The 14,816-nt window shown below is 38.4% G+C and overlaps 1 protein-coding gene across 7 annotated transcripts in view; it reads left to right on the top strand.

Moving 5' to 3' along the window:
• Window positions 1-14,816, top strand: part of MAP4K3 (mitogen-activated protein kinase kinase kinase kinase 3) — a 76,616-nt gene that overhangs the window by 12,323 nt on the left and 49,477 nt on the right. For 5 of the 7 annotated variants that reach the window (XM_027664548.1, XM_027664549.1, XM_027664547.1 and 2 more), the window contains exons 4-9: window positions 2,665-2,729; window positions 4,935-4,990; window positions 8,301-8,348; window positions 10,468-10,510; window positions 11,163-11,235; window positions 13,606-13,737. In XM_027664548.1, coding sequence (XP_027520349.1) covers window positions 2,665-2,729; window positions 4,935-4,990; window positions 8,301-8,348; window positions 10,468-10,510; window positions 11,163-11,235; window positions 13,606-13,737 — 417 coding nt within the window. Of the gene's footprint in view, window positions 1-2,614; window positions 2,730-4,934; window positions 4,991-8,300; window positions 8,349-10,462; window positions 10,511-11,162; window positions 11,236-13,605; window positions 13,738-14,816 lie in introns of all 7 variants that reach the window. The other 2 variants (XM_027664545.1, XM_027664550.1) reach the window with 2 other exon arrangements.

Genomic DNA, 14,816 nt, shown 5'->3' with positions numbered 1-14,816 from the left:
AGCATTCAGTGATCACGTAGTCATGTTTCCTTGCAAATGAGTTGACACCTATAATATGTAAGTGGAAAATTAAGGAGAAGTATGAAGAGTCTGTGTATATAGTATCTTTTAAATCTTTTTCAGTAGAATGTCTTGTTTGTCTAACACATGAACTTCTGACCAGAATGTGATGGTTCCACTTATGTTTGTTTCTGGAGGTGAAATTATTTGCATTGTAGAAACATTGACAGATGTATCCAGTTGTCTTACAACTGCTTCTTTTAACTGGTCACAGTAGGAACAGATTGCTTAGTATAGCTAATGAAAAGCTGTTTCTGATGGTTCTCTAAAATTTCATGTGAAAATAGATTGTGAAAAAATGTTAATATTGCATTCAACTTTCTTTACCGTTTTTATATTGAAATGGTGCCTCTTCTCCTGGAGCTGTATTCAGGGTGAGGATGTTTTTTCCTTAAAAAAAAAAAGTTTCCCTCTTTTCTCAGAGTACCAAAATACACCTTTGTAGACCCAGAATTAAGTTTTGGCAAATGTCCTGTGTGTTTTGTCACTCTCTTATTCTCTTGCTTGGTTCCCTCCTCTTTGTTGGTAGAGTGCTTCTCTTTTGTCTCGGCAATTGCATCACTGTCTTAGAGACCTTCTTGTGTCTGACCTTTTGTTTTCCAAGCATATTTCAATGGTAAGAAAAATAGAAAATTACCATCATCCTTTACTTGCCACTTGCCAGCATATTGTTCCCCATGGATTTCTTCTGTTTATGTCAGGATTTTTCAGACAGTCGGATTTCTGGGTTAGCCTGTTAGCCTAGGTGTGAAGTTGCAGGCACTAAACGGTACTGTTGGTCCTGTTTTGTTTGCTGCTCTTGCCATATGCTCTGCAGAAATAGACAACTGTGTACAGTGTTAATGTTGGATGTTACATGATCTTCACCTGTCCCAGAGTGCTTAGGCACAGTAATAAAAGGCTAGATAGTGAATTAGAGATGAAGTCGTCTCTTCTGATCCTCTTACGTTCTTTTTTTTCTTTTCTGTAGGGCTTTTGCACACTGGGAAGTTAATGCCCAGTGAGCAAAAGTGTGAATTTCCCGCACTTATCTGCTTCATGTCTCTTACTTTGTGGGTGCTCTGCTGCTGTCCCAAGGCTGCTGAGATTGTTTTGGCTTCTTCCCACCTCCACACTGCCGCTGCTGTTGGCATCAAACAGGATGCAGCCACATGGGAAAGAGCGGCTTTCATGAACTCAGTGCCCCCAAAAGTATCCCTGTTTGAGTCCTGCATCACTGTGGGAAGCAAATGAGGGACTTGGAGGTGTATGTCTTTTCAGTGCTTCTTTCTCACTCATGTTCCCCTGCTAATTCTGTTTTTTCTTTCACAGGTAGTCACATTGCTTCTGTGTCTGACTTTCATCAGTTATTTCAGTGGAAAACCTTAATATTATTTCAAGCAATGCTTTAATTACCCCTAGAAATGTATGCAGTTAACAGCCAGGGAACTCTATTGCTTAAAACTTCTGTAATGTTTGCATAGTACCTTTCTCACCCACAGAGGAAGCAGATGGGGTGTAGCTTTGAGGGCAGTGTAAGACGTGAATGGGGAGAACATCCAAGAAAGACAGTTCTTCCTTGGAACAGCAGCTATTCTAACTGTTACCTGCTGGTGAGAAATTCTTACAATTTGCAGCTCAGGAGATAAGCTCAGCACTTTACATCAATGCTTTGCAAAACACTTCCACAAATGTCTCAGCTGTTCTAACAGAGCCTTATGAATGCAGGAAACCCAAGACCAGGGTTCATAAGGAAGCTGCAAAACAACCATCAGCCATTCCTTTGATTGTCCTGTTTTACAGACTGCTCTAAGGTGGTTTTATGTGATTTTTTTTTTCCCCTCTGAGTATTTTGATGGCCAGGAATGACTAGCCAAGTCCCAGATTTTCTGCTTTCCAAAATGCCGTTTTGTGACCACACATCTTACCAGTGAAAATTACTAAGTGAAAATAGAATTACTGGCCATAAGAGAAGAGACCTCTGAATTTTTCAGCCTGCAGTCTGTTCTTTGAAAGCACCTTTTGTGGAGGTATAGTGACTCAAACTGAATTGACTCCCTTAGTAAGGGAAGAACTACTAAATAACTTTGCTCTGACCCATAAGTGTTTTTGAAGGAAAAGACTTCATCTGAGCAGGCACTTATCCACAGCATGGACTCCATGCTGCCTAGCATTGACTAAAGCACTATTTTCACTTAATTTGTTGTGGAAGAAGTTGAGAGATTCCCCTAGGGCATTTTGTTTTGCATTTGTTTCTTGTTTGTTTGTGTTAACTCCTATGCTCTGAAAAAAGTGGAAAGTGAAAATGAGGAAGAAATAAGAACCCACATCTGTTTCCTTTCTACTCTCAGAAAAAAGTATTTCAACAAAAAATTAGTGTGAATGTTTCACTAATACTGTTTTTATTACTTTATTAAAGTAGAATATTTTTGAATATTTTATTAGTTTCTGTTTGTACAGTGAAGTATCACATAAAGATTAAATCATACTCATTATTTGACTTGTACTTTTCATAATACAGAGCTTGTTATGTTGTGCTTTACAACGTTATAGTCCTCTGACTTTTCCTTTACAGGTGCTGTTCTCAGATCTGACAGCTAATGAATGGTTTTATTCACTTTTTAGACGAGACAAGCTATGGATTTGCATGGAGTTTTGTGGAGGTGGCTCTCTACAGGATATTTATCATGGTATGTCAAGATTAATTCCTTAAATAAGTAAATCTTACTTTCAAAAATTGAAGTGATTACGCTGTTTTGGAATTAGAGAGGAGGAATACTAAAATTAGTATCCATAATAATTCATTGAAGGTCAGTTTTAGCTTATGATTTTGCTTAATTGGTTAGGCTTGGTTTTTGTAAACAAAATTACAGCCATGGTGGGTTTTTTTCTAGCGGCGGAAGCTATTTCTGTCCTTCAGGAGCTCATATACCCATCACTACTTTTTAAAGACTGTAAAATTAGACAATACTACATTGTAAAAATAAAAAAAAATTCTCCTGTCTTACTTCATAGCCATTTTGTTTCTGAGCTTTTGAACTTTGTTTTAGTATAATCTATACCACTGCCTGCAGAGACCTAGGTAAGTGGATTGATTACCATGGATGCTCATGTCCTTTGTAAACAGTGATCATCTCTATGTTTGTACAGCAGTAGTTCCACCAGGGTCTTTTTTATTACCCTCTTTTTTTATGCTGGCTTTGTGACACGTGAAAAGCAAAGGTGGCCTGTATATTTGCTTTGGGCTTGGCTGCAGTGAGTGGTCAAAGAAACAAGGGCTGGGTGTGAACCTGTTTGATAATGGGGAGATCAGTAAATTGATTGCTAGTTTTCAAGAGACCATCAGTTTTGAGGGATTTTATTGCCCTGGAATTAAGACTTGCATGGGAAAGAAGTATGCTGTGAGTAGTGGCTTTGTGGTTCCCAGGTGATGTTTTTCAGACAGGAATTGTGAAGATTTTACGTGTGAGAATCTTCTCTTGTGCTCAAAGAGGTCTTTACATATAACTTGGGTGCAACTAAAACAAACACCAGTTCACACGTTCACACCATGCTCATGGCATAGTCATTTGAATGTGACCTTGTTGAGCCTTTACATCTTTGCTAATTTTGGGAAAATGTCGTGTTTAATAGACTTTATGTGGAACACCTGTAGACTAGGAAATGAGCTCATGCCACATAAATGCCTGAACAGATGCCATACAGGAGTGGTTTCCCTTGCAGCTGATTTCCGGCTTCTCTGCTGATAGTTAGAATGGAAGGTTCTTTTCTGATCTTTATTATGTTCTAAAGACTCTTATTCCAAATGAACTATAGGCCTCTGTAATCTTATGTCATTTAAGGTAATCAGAATTTAATTTCTCAGAATAAGCATAGATGCCTAGATGTATGTACACTGGGTTCCAATATATATAGTTTTGTGTGGATTTGGAGCTTTTCATTCAGGAAAGGGAAGTTGGATTTAGACTTGTTTTGAAGATATGTGTTGCATGATACTAATGTTATGGTTTTGTAGAAGCTTAGCAGTTATATTCTTCAATCTAGATTCATTCTTAACTCCTTACTCCTTCAGTGTCCTTTGAGAAACTCTGTCCAACTTCTCTGTTTTCTCTGCAGAACGTTTACAGTGGGGACTGTATTTCCTGGTCTTAAACCCCTTTAATTTCAGGATCAAAGTCCAGTGACTAGGGGCAAATAACAGACTGTTGCTTGCTTGCTGTTCACTGCTTGGTTTGCATATTTGTTGAGAATTTGTTTTCCTTTAAGAGACTTGAATGAAGTTGGACCCTGGAGGGAGAGGAAGATTCCTCCTTCCCTTGGGAAACTGCTGAAAAACTGCTCACAGGGAGAGTTTGAGAAGGTGCTTGGTGTGGCAGGCCCAGGAGCAACAGTGCTAATAGGTCATTTCAGAAAAGGGTTGAGAAGCTGGAGAGAGCAGGTCATGTGGCAGTGAGGAGGATGGAAGGACAGAGCAGGTCACAAATGTACAGAGAACTACTCAGGGCTCAAAGGGAACTGAACAAAGTTTGCCACAGATCTGAGTCACTGAGTTGGAAGTCCAACTTTCCACAGAAGGACACAATGGGTTTGTGCAGGGGAAAGAGCTGTGCTTAAATCATTGCTTCTGTTTCTTTTTCCTTGTAATTATGATGAGATTTATATATGGAAGGAATTAGTACTTTCTATTCCAATGGGAGTGGACGTTTTTGAGTTTAAAAAGTGATTAGTGGTCTTTGGGATGGTTGGTCTGGAGTAAAAACTAAGCACATTTACTTAGAGGTTTGCAGTGTAAGATCCTATCACTGTGAATGGAAGTAATTGAGGTATGAATTGGGAATGGGCAATATCTTACCTAATTTTGAGATTTTTTTTTTTCTTTTTCCCTTTCATTTCAGTGACTGGACCACTGTCAGAACAGCAAATTGCCTATGTTAGCAGAGAAACACTACAGGTAGTGTGTTCTTGGTTTTGATTTTTAATGTAAAAATATTAAGGCTAAAAGTAAAAGCTCCAGATAACATGTGATGCCATGGAAATAGGGTAATTGGATGACATAGCATTTTTCTCAGACTTTTGAGGAGGTCCCATATTATGGCTTAGAAACTTGTATAATTGCATAACCTCAAATTGCCTGGATCATTTGAAGAAAACTCTTGTCATCTTTTCGCTGTTAATTTTATGTTTGTTTTAAAAAGCAGAGAAGCAGCATATTTTCTTAATTCATATTTGCAATATAAATTAGTTATTGTAGGTTTGGAGGAAAATTTAAGCACTCAGTTTGCATATCTAATAGTTAATCTGTGCTAATAAGAAAAAAATTGCCTATGTACTTGAGATGTTCAAGTTGAGGTCACTATCCTCTCCCTGTGGGTATGCTAGCTTTCGATTTTCTTTCCTAAATTACAGGTTCAATACACCTGTAAAACTTAATCAGGAAGTGCTTTTTTGATGGGTGTCTTGCTTCCATGTGAGAGAGTAGTTCTTGACTTCTAGTGAACACAAACCTGTTGAATGCCACTAGTTGAGAGCTGCTGCCTCTCTCAAACACTCTTTCATGGTAGCTCTGTTCCTGGGCCATCTCCCTTGGTTGCCACTTACATCTCCCTGTCCTGTGCTAGAGACTGCTGACTTCTGACTTACGGGACATGTCTTTTTTTCTCTTACAGTGAAGGCTTATGTGGCATCTGGGAGTGTGAAGGTTTTTGAACCTTTAAACCCTTTGTTCTTATAGAGTTGTAGAATGGTTTGGGTTGGAAGGGACCTTTAAAGACCCCTCTGCAATGAGCAGGGACATCTTCAACTAGATAGATTGCTCAGAGACCCTGTCCAGCCTTATCTTGGATGTTTCCAGGGATGGGGCATCTACCCCCTCTCTGTGCAACCTGTTCCAATGGTTCTCCACCCTCATTATAAAAGAATTCTTCCTTATTTTAGTCTGAATCTACCCTCTTTTAGTTCAAAACCATTACTGTCTGTCTTATTCCAGGAGGCCCTACTAAAAAGTTGGTCCCCATCTTTCTGAAATACCCCATTAGGAAATGAAAGACCACAATAAGGTCTCTCTGGAGCCTTCTCTTCTCCAGACTGATTAACCCCAAGTCTTTCAGCCTTTCCTCACAGGACAGGCGCTCCAGCCCTCTGATCATTTTTGTGGCCCTCCTCTGGACTCTCTCTCACAGGTCTGTGTCTTTCCCATGGTGAGGACTCCAGAGCTGGATGCAGCATTCCAGATAGGGTCTTACCAGAGCAGAATAGAGGGGGAGAATATTAAACAGTCCAGTAAGGACTCCCGAGGGACACCACTTGTCAATCATCTCCATCTGGACTTCATGGTGTTGACTACTACTCTGGATACAATCATCTAACCAATTCCTTATCCACCAGATAGTCCATCAATCAAATCTGTAATCTTCTCAGCATATGGAGGAGTGTTTCAGTAGTCTAGAATGGAATTTATGAAAGCATTTATTGTGTGGGAAGATATCTTGATCAATATGGATAAATTGTCTGTGAGACTTGCTGTTTTGTATGTATTTAAGTGTTATTTCTGGACCCATTTTTGTATATTTTAATTTGTCTGTAAATACATGCTTCTAGTACTCTGACCAAATATAATGTATATAGTTTCTGATATCTTGTTGTATTTTATAATGCAACATCACTTTTCTTATAAAATAAAAGTAATTTGTCCAACGTTAATTTTGCCACCAGTTTCTATGAATCCAGAGTTTCACTTGGATGCCTAAAGTTCCCGTACAGTCTTCGTATTTAGAAGCCAATTGAATCCTCCATTTTCGAAAAACACTCGCTATCAATTTTGGTTGGAATCAGTGAGATTGGTTTTGAAAATACAGGTCTTTTAAATATGACCTTTAAAAGTACCTGTCTCCAGGCATTCAGGTTTGAAAACAGTGACCTCAAATTCTTTCAAGGCAGTAGTAAAAGTGTGTGAGTTTGATGGACTTCCAGTAGCCTCCAGAGATTCAAGGAGTGTACATGGGACTCTTCTAGCTAATGCCAGTTGTTGCAATGGTCTGGTAGATGATTTGATGAATTACACTTTGTGCAAAAAGCAAATCAAGTGCAATTTTTGGGTCTGTGTGCATGCCTGCAGTGAGGACTCCTAAAAACCATTGAACCAACTGGGTATTGCTAGTCATGTCCCCCAGAGAAAGAGGTTAAAGCATCTGTGAGTGGAGCTTTTTGCTTTTTTAGTTTAAGGAATTGAATTTCATAACTGATTAGCACATCAGCTACATTGCATAATGAACTGCCAAAAATTTCTCCAAAAAGTGTATCTTCGGGGGTACTGTTGTCTGTCTGTACAATGTTGTTTACTTGAAATCTCCAGAACAAAGTCACGTGTTTCCTTGACTGTCTGTGAAAATGCTAATAATTGAAAACAATCCTAATTTATTTTTGCAGTCAACTCCACGATGTCTTGCATGAACTAGCAGAAAAAATTTCTGTCTTGACATAGAGATCTCTTGTGAACATAGAGCCTTATGGAGGTTCGTGGTCACAGAGCGAGGAAGATGTTTATGTGTCGATTTACCCCTGGAAGAGAATTTTAGAGATATCCTGCAGTGTCAGAAGTGACATGGTCTATGATTTGTCGTGCAGGGATTCGGTTTTGTAGTGTTTTTCCAAAACTTAAACTTAGTTTCTAACTTGTGTTGAGTCTTAAAATGTTTTGGTACTGTCATGAGACCCAGAAAGACAGCCTAATGCTTCTGCAGAAATCCATGAAATAGAGTTGAACTCCAGTATTAGACCCAAAGCACTGCCTGCTGGCATGTTTCTAGGCTTGATTGAAGTGTGTAATGGTGTAGGAGAGAACTTCAGTTATCCTGGGATCTGACTGCTGAATAGAAGGCTGTTAGGCAGTTTAACAGTAACTGGCTTGGTCTGAAAAGGTGACAGTTACCATGTCCAGAGGAAAACTTGGTTGGGGAATACTCTTCTTCCAACAGATGCGGTGACTGGTTATTATTTCCAACTATCCTGTATTTTAGATACTAGATAAATATCTAATATCTAATATTTAAATATCTTTCTTTAAAGATTCTTTAAAGAATATGCTACTACGTATTTTGAATTTGCAAATTTGCAGCAGGATACATTGAAATATAAAAATGTTCTTCAGTCAGTGAGTCATTTAGATGATTGAATTGGATCCTAAATATATCTGGTAATTAAGTGAGAGATGTATATAAAATGGAAAATGTTGGACTAAATTATTATCTAAATATTTTATGCAGGGACTCTATTACCTTCACAGTAAAGGAAAAATGCACAGAGATATAAAGGTAAGTAAAAACTGAAAGGATTTTTTGTGCTTTTAAATAGACTACGTCACCTCCAGTGGTCTTTACTGTTATGTATCAGTTTTGTGTGTACTTTTGAATATGTAGGGTTTCTTCCCAAGGGAGAGGGGGAAAAAACTTTCTTTAAAATACATGCATGGAAACAGATTGTTCTTTTCATTGGAGCCACACTTACTGTTTATTTAGACCAGTGTTGTAAAATTTAGACATCAGCTGGTGTGCAGAGCAGTATGTTCAGGTGGCTGTAAGGGTGTGCTCTGTGCAAAAGAAAGGTTTGCGCTTTCCCGCAGCTTTTCCAAGAAGCTCAAAGTACCCTTCTTTTTGAACCAACTAGGGAGCAGAGCTGTTGCTTTGGCTTCTTGCTTCTTTTCTTGGTGAGCAGATTGCAGGGCAGCGGCCACTGTTACGCGTGGTTCTTGGAGACTGCTTCTGTCCCCTCCCTCGCATGCTAAAAATAGAGAAGGTGCTGCAAATCAGGCTATTAGCACTGACTTATTTAAATCTTCACCTCAGCAAAGCTATATCAAAAGCAGCTTGTTCAGACTTTTACACTCTGTTATAGTTTCCTTTTGGTGCTTCCTGTTGACTTTTTGTTCCAGGAGTTTTACTGCCTAGTCTTTCCAAACTCTTCCTTGCTCAGACTGCGGCTTAAACCTGGCAAACTTCCTCCTGGAAATCTGACATTAAATTATCATATTCCTTTGTGTTGTTTCATGCTGTTGGTTTTGTTGGTTTTGGTTTATTTTTTTCCAGACTAGGAATGCAATGTATGTAGCAGCTTCAACTGAGATTGCCGTCATGCAGCCCGATTCCAAGTTGTTCTCATTGGCTGCAGAAGAGTATTTGGGGTTTGAGCAATCATAAAAATAATTTCTGAATGAAAGATTTTGAACACCAAAGTTAAATATTTTCCATTATACTTTATAGAATGCAAAATTATGCTTGTAAGTATATAGTGCACAGATACTTTTCTAAGCAGAACTGTGCTGAAAACAAATACTTAGAGTGCTTAGACTGAGAGTTATTTCTTTTAAAAAAAGTTGTTCTCGTGAGCATGGAAAAGTACTGTCTTCATCTGCAGATCGCCTGACTGCTGAATTGTGTTTGCTTCCCTCAGTAGCTAAGTTACATATTTAGAGTACCTGTTCTGTTGGTCTTGAAAGGTTAACAAGGTCAAGAGCATGTAAACTGGGCTGTCACACTGTTTACTGAGCTCCATCTATAAGGCTCATTAACTGTACTCCTGCAACATGTGCCAAGTTAGTTGTATTTCACTGCAGGCCTGACTTTTCCTTCTCTGTGAAAAACCATAATCTGTAAAAACATATTTTTGGAGGTTCATCTCTGCTGCCTTTCCATCTAGTTGATGGGCAGTGCTGACATTTGGAGCTGTGTTTATCCAGCTCTAGCCTTCACTCAACTCAACCTGTACCTGGTTTCAATCTTCAAATCGGGTTTGTTCTTGGTCCTTTTATCTTGTAATTTTATGGTACAAACTTGGGGATAATTTTGATTATTGAGCTGAAGTGAGTGGTACATACAGCCACACAAAAATGAACTCTTCAGATCTTGCACTAAACAGAATCTCTGTTGCATAAAGATGGAAACCACTTAAGGATTGCTAAGCACTTGAATATCGAGGCAGGTCCTTAAGGCTATAATTATAAGCATAGCTCTCAAACAAGACAAAACCAGCTCCTGCTTCTGAAAAGAAAATCAAATTGTTTCCGCTTTGACCTTTAGAGTTCCCATTTCCTTTCAGTCACTGTAAATAGAAAAAAGTAAGAATTAATCAGCATAGGCAAATCATCATACTGTGTCTTTTGAGAGAGCTTCTGTGTACAATATAAAACTCTGTAGTACCATAGGCTGAATGAAAAAGTAATGAAAAGCCCTGTATATCCAAGGGGTATTTTTTATATAATAGAATGGTAACTTGGTAATTTCACAAACATTTCCTTGGTAAGACTGCAGACTTATTGAACACAGTCCTTGCTTTGTCTTTGGCCCCAGTTTGCCATAAGATCTCACATAATTTTTGTAATATGGTATTGGAGGAATCTGCATGTTTTAATTTAAATATACTTACTTCTTTTTAAAGGGAGCAAACATTCTTTTAACGGATAACGGACATGTAAAATTAGGTGAGTAAATACAACTTAGTGCTATTAATATTTTTATGTGCTCTGGGAAGCAGTATGCTCTATTTTGTTTAATGAAGTGATGGTTCATGTAAGGAATTAGTGAATATCAGAATTCTTTTTATCTTGCTGATAATATGTAACTATACCATCCAATTAGCATCTGAGGATTAATGTGAGTTGTTTTGGAACAGTGAGGTAAAAAAGACCTTCTGATACTGTAAGGGGGAGATAAAATTCAAATCACAGGGGTTTATGAGGTTTTAATGAAATGTCCCATTTAAGAGTGCTTAAATGTGAAGTGTACCTTGAAAGGTTATCTGAAAGAATCTCTTGGATAACAAAAAAAAAAAAGTATTTTATCATATTAAAAAACTTCCTGTAACTGTTAAATCTTTTGTGTTAGCCTGTTCTTCCGTGTGTGGATGAGGGACATGTTTGTGTGCATGTTTGGCAAGTGACTGAGGGGAGCTGACTGATGGTATCTGAGATACACCAAGTTTCCATTATTTGCTTTTGTTATTTATTTTTTGTTAAATATTTCCAGTATACTTAATAACCTCTTACCGTGGAGAAACCAAACTTGTGTTCATTATCAATTAATTATATCAAATCAGTTGTTAATTGTCATTTTGCTTTTGCCTTTTTTTAATAGCTGATTTTGGAGTATCTGCACAGATAACAGCTACAATTGCCAAAAGGAAATCGTTCATTGGCACCCCGTATTGGTAACTGTGTTTTACTTGGCCATTAATATAACAGTAACAAATATAATAGTGTTGAAAAGCATGCTCTGACACTTCCTGGGTAGGCTGATCACTAAAGGCTGTGTCAGACTTTCTGTGTTACTTATGCCAAATCCTGAAGTAGTGGAGTATCAGAGAAAATGCTGTAATTCTCTGAAAAATTAAAAGGCTGTGTACTGCCCTCATCACTGACTAATTTATCTTAATTTAGTAAAACTTAAAAACTATCCGCAATTTTGTTTTTAACTTTGATCTTAAATATTTTTTCCTTGATTTTCCATTTTGATGTTTTGTGTTTCTTTCCCTCCAGCCTAGATACAGCTTTTCTGCAACTTTTCAGTTGATAATGAGCTTCATTTGTTTGTCTGCACAAATCCACAAATTCTTTTGCCACTTTTGAACTGTTCCTCTGAGCCATTTTCCCCTTTATTTGCTTAAACTGATTGAATTCTGTGATACATTTCTGTTTATCTGTACTTCTTCCCACATTAAACTAGTTTGTATAATTTATCTTACCTGAAGTTTAGCCTTTTATTTTATCCTCTTCACGCTAGAAGTGGTTGTTCCCTTTCACATTGAAGTAAATGAGACACATTCTTCAGTCTAAAACGGCACTTTTGTTGTACATTTCCCAGACAGACATTAAAAATTCTGTAGTCTGACAACAAAGTGACTACAAGACAAAAATGTACATAATGAAAAAAATGCTACATTCAAGTATTGACTTGAAATAATCAAACATAGTATTTCTAGCATTCTTCTGCAATGTAAGTCACACCAAGGCTTCACTTCCCTTTCAGAATGACACGAACACCCATCAGTCATGATTGTGTGATTTGGTTTGTGACTCTTTCCCAAGGCATCTGGATGAGAGACTGTAACTTTCAAATTGTGCCAGGCTTCTCAAAGAACCTTAAATAATAACTTTGAAAGCATTACATATGTTAAATGCTGATGAAAAGCATCCGTTGTTCTTTGCCAAGCTTCTCAGAGATTTGAGAGCAGAAGCGAAGCAAAATTTTTGAGACTGTGGAGAAGAAAATTTATCTGCAGACAGAATATTGTGAAGGTTTCAGTGATCATTAGAGGTGTCAGGACACGTGAACTGCTGTGTACTGTCTTTAGTGCTAGTAACCATCCTATTTGCCATGTTTAACCCATGTTCCCCCTCTACCTTGGTAACTCCCTCCTTTTTGATTTAGAGTGATTGGTATCTTTAATGACCTCTGGAAGAAATTTATCTAAATACAGTTTAGCTATGCAAACTTGAAATAAGTTCTGCCACCAAACCTGCTGATGTTTTCAGGTCTGCAGATAAGGATCACAGAAACGCAGAATATGCTGAGTTGGAAGGGACCCACAAAGATCATCGAGTCCAACACTTATGTCTGCACAGGGCATCCCCAAGAGTCACACCGTGTGCCTGAGAGCATTGTCCAAACACTTCTTGAACTCTCAGGCTTGGTGCTGTGGCCACAGGATGCCTGTACTTGAATAATGCATCATTTGAGATGCAGCTTGCTGATTTACTGGAGCACTTGCTAAGTGACATTCATCTGTCATACATGTATTGAGTTATGTCTCCAGATTTACTGCTACTTTTCAGGTGATCTGGACTGATAAAGTTCAAAGGTAAAAAATACTAACATGTTAGCCAGCTGGTAGAACTACGTAGGACAATCAAATTCGTAATTCACATTGGCTGTTCAAAACATGTGACAATGCCTAGTGAATCATTTCCTTAGGTATCCCTATTTATGTGCTGGTTATGTTTGTTAATTTTTGCCACCTCAGAATGTGAAACCACTTTGTTAACTTAAATGAGGTGACCTGACATGAGTGAGACAGACTTTACAAGCAAGGAGTGCTCTGTACAGAGGTGACAATGAGTCTTCAGGTCTCATGCATTCAGGATACAAGAAAGCTGACATTTTCTTTTTCTTTTGTTAGAATTCTTCTCTTCAAAGCCATTTGATCACTTTCTGGGGCCATGTGTGAATTTGGATATTTTTTTGATATTATTGTAGTTGAATAATTATACTTTAGACTCTTTGGTTGTTGAGTAGTGTTTTGTTGTGTGCCTGCAAAAAAGTCCTGAGACAGATTGATTTCATCCACTTACTCCTAAGTGACCATTTTAGAAACTGCCTATTAGTTACTTGAAGATGATTGAGGAAAACTTCACGTATACATTATGTTTTTACACACACACTTAAGTGTATCTGTGTATGTGGACTCATGTATATGCTGTGAACTTATAGATTGAGAGCTTTAGGGAAGAGAGTACTACACTGTACAGAAGAATGTTTGATTTATGGAGAGAAGTTTACGTAAAAATCTTTTATCGTTTAGGATGGCACCAGAAGTTGCTGCAGTAGAAAGAAAAGGTGGCTATAACCAACTCTGTGATCTGTGGGCAGTTGGAATAACTGCTATAGAGCTTGCTGAACTTCAACCTCCAATGTTTGACCTACATCCAATGAGGTTAGTAAGGGGTTATATCTTGGTGAGTAAATACAGCTTGTTAAATAATCTGTTTGTTGAGGGGGTTTGTGGTGTTTGGATGTGCTGCAAGGGCCTTGAGCTGTAAGTGTTCTGAATGAACAGGATAGAGATTCTAACAACTCTTTTTGGTGCATAAATGTGTAATGTCGTGCTGGTTGCATCTCTTAAACTGATGGGACTTCTTACTGCCAACTAAATAACATATTTAATAATTCATCTCATCATCATCATCATCATGGCTGGGCTTCGCGAATGAAGATTTAGGGAGGCTCTATCCACGTTTGTTACAAGTGCCCTGGTGGTTAATGAGACCAATACAAGATAGACATATCCGATTGCAAAAGGCAGCAGAAAGACTCCTTAGGTGGTATATTCTGCAAGACACAATTCTTCCTGTGTTGTCTTTTCTCCTTGAGAGTGATCCTGCGTGTGTTCTCGAAGGAGACAGCTGCGTTATAGATGGTGTGTCTCCAGGCCTCCCGACTGGAGACCAGAGTAGACCAGTTATGTTGATCAATATGGCCAAGGCTGAGATGTTCTTTCAGGGAGTCCTTGTATCTTTTCTTTGGGGCTCCTCTCATGCAGCAGCCAGTGGCAAGTTCACCATAGAGCAGGATCTTAGGGAGGCGGTGGTTGGTCCTTCATCCTTGAGAGGTGCCCTGCCCAACTCAGCTGTGTTCTCAGTAACATGACCTCAATACTTGTAACTGTTGCCTGTTCTAGAACAGACATATTGGTCACATAATCTGACCAGTGGATGTTAAGGATTGTACGGAGACAGCATTGATGGAAGCGTTCTAGGAGACGCAGGTGGTGGTGGTAGATGACCCATGATTCGGAACCATACAAGAGAGTGGACAGCACTATGGCTTTGTAAACACTGATCTTGGTGTTTTTCTACAAGTGTTTATTACGCCATACTCTTTTGTGGAGTTTTCCAAAAGCACTATATGCCTTAGCTAACCTGTTGTCTATCTCCTCGTCAATCTTACCATCTGAGGAGATGAGGCTACCAAGGTAATCTCATATATATTGCAGTGTAACCACAGAAATACTGT

Source organism: Corapipo altera, unplaced genomic scaffold, assembly GCF_003945725.1.
Source record: "Corapipo altera isolate COAL_440 unplaced genomic scaffold, ASM394572v1 76, whole genome shotgun sequence".
NCBI classification, from domain to species: domain Eukaryota; kingdom Metazoa; phylum Chordata; class Aves; order Passeriformes; family Pipridae; genus Corapipo; species Corapipo altera.
The sequence above is the reverse complement of the archived record's forward strand: the minus strand, read 5'-3'. Positions and strand labels throughout refer to the sequence as shown.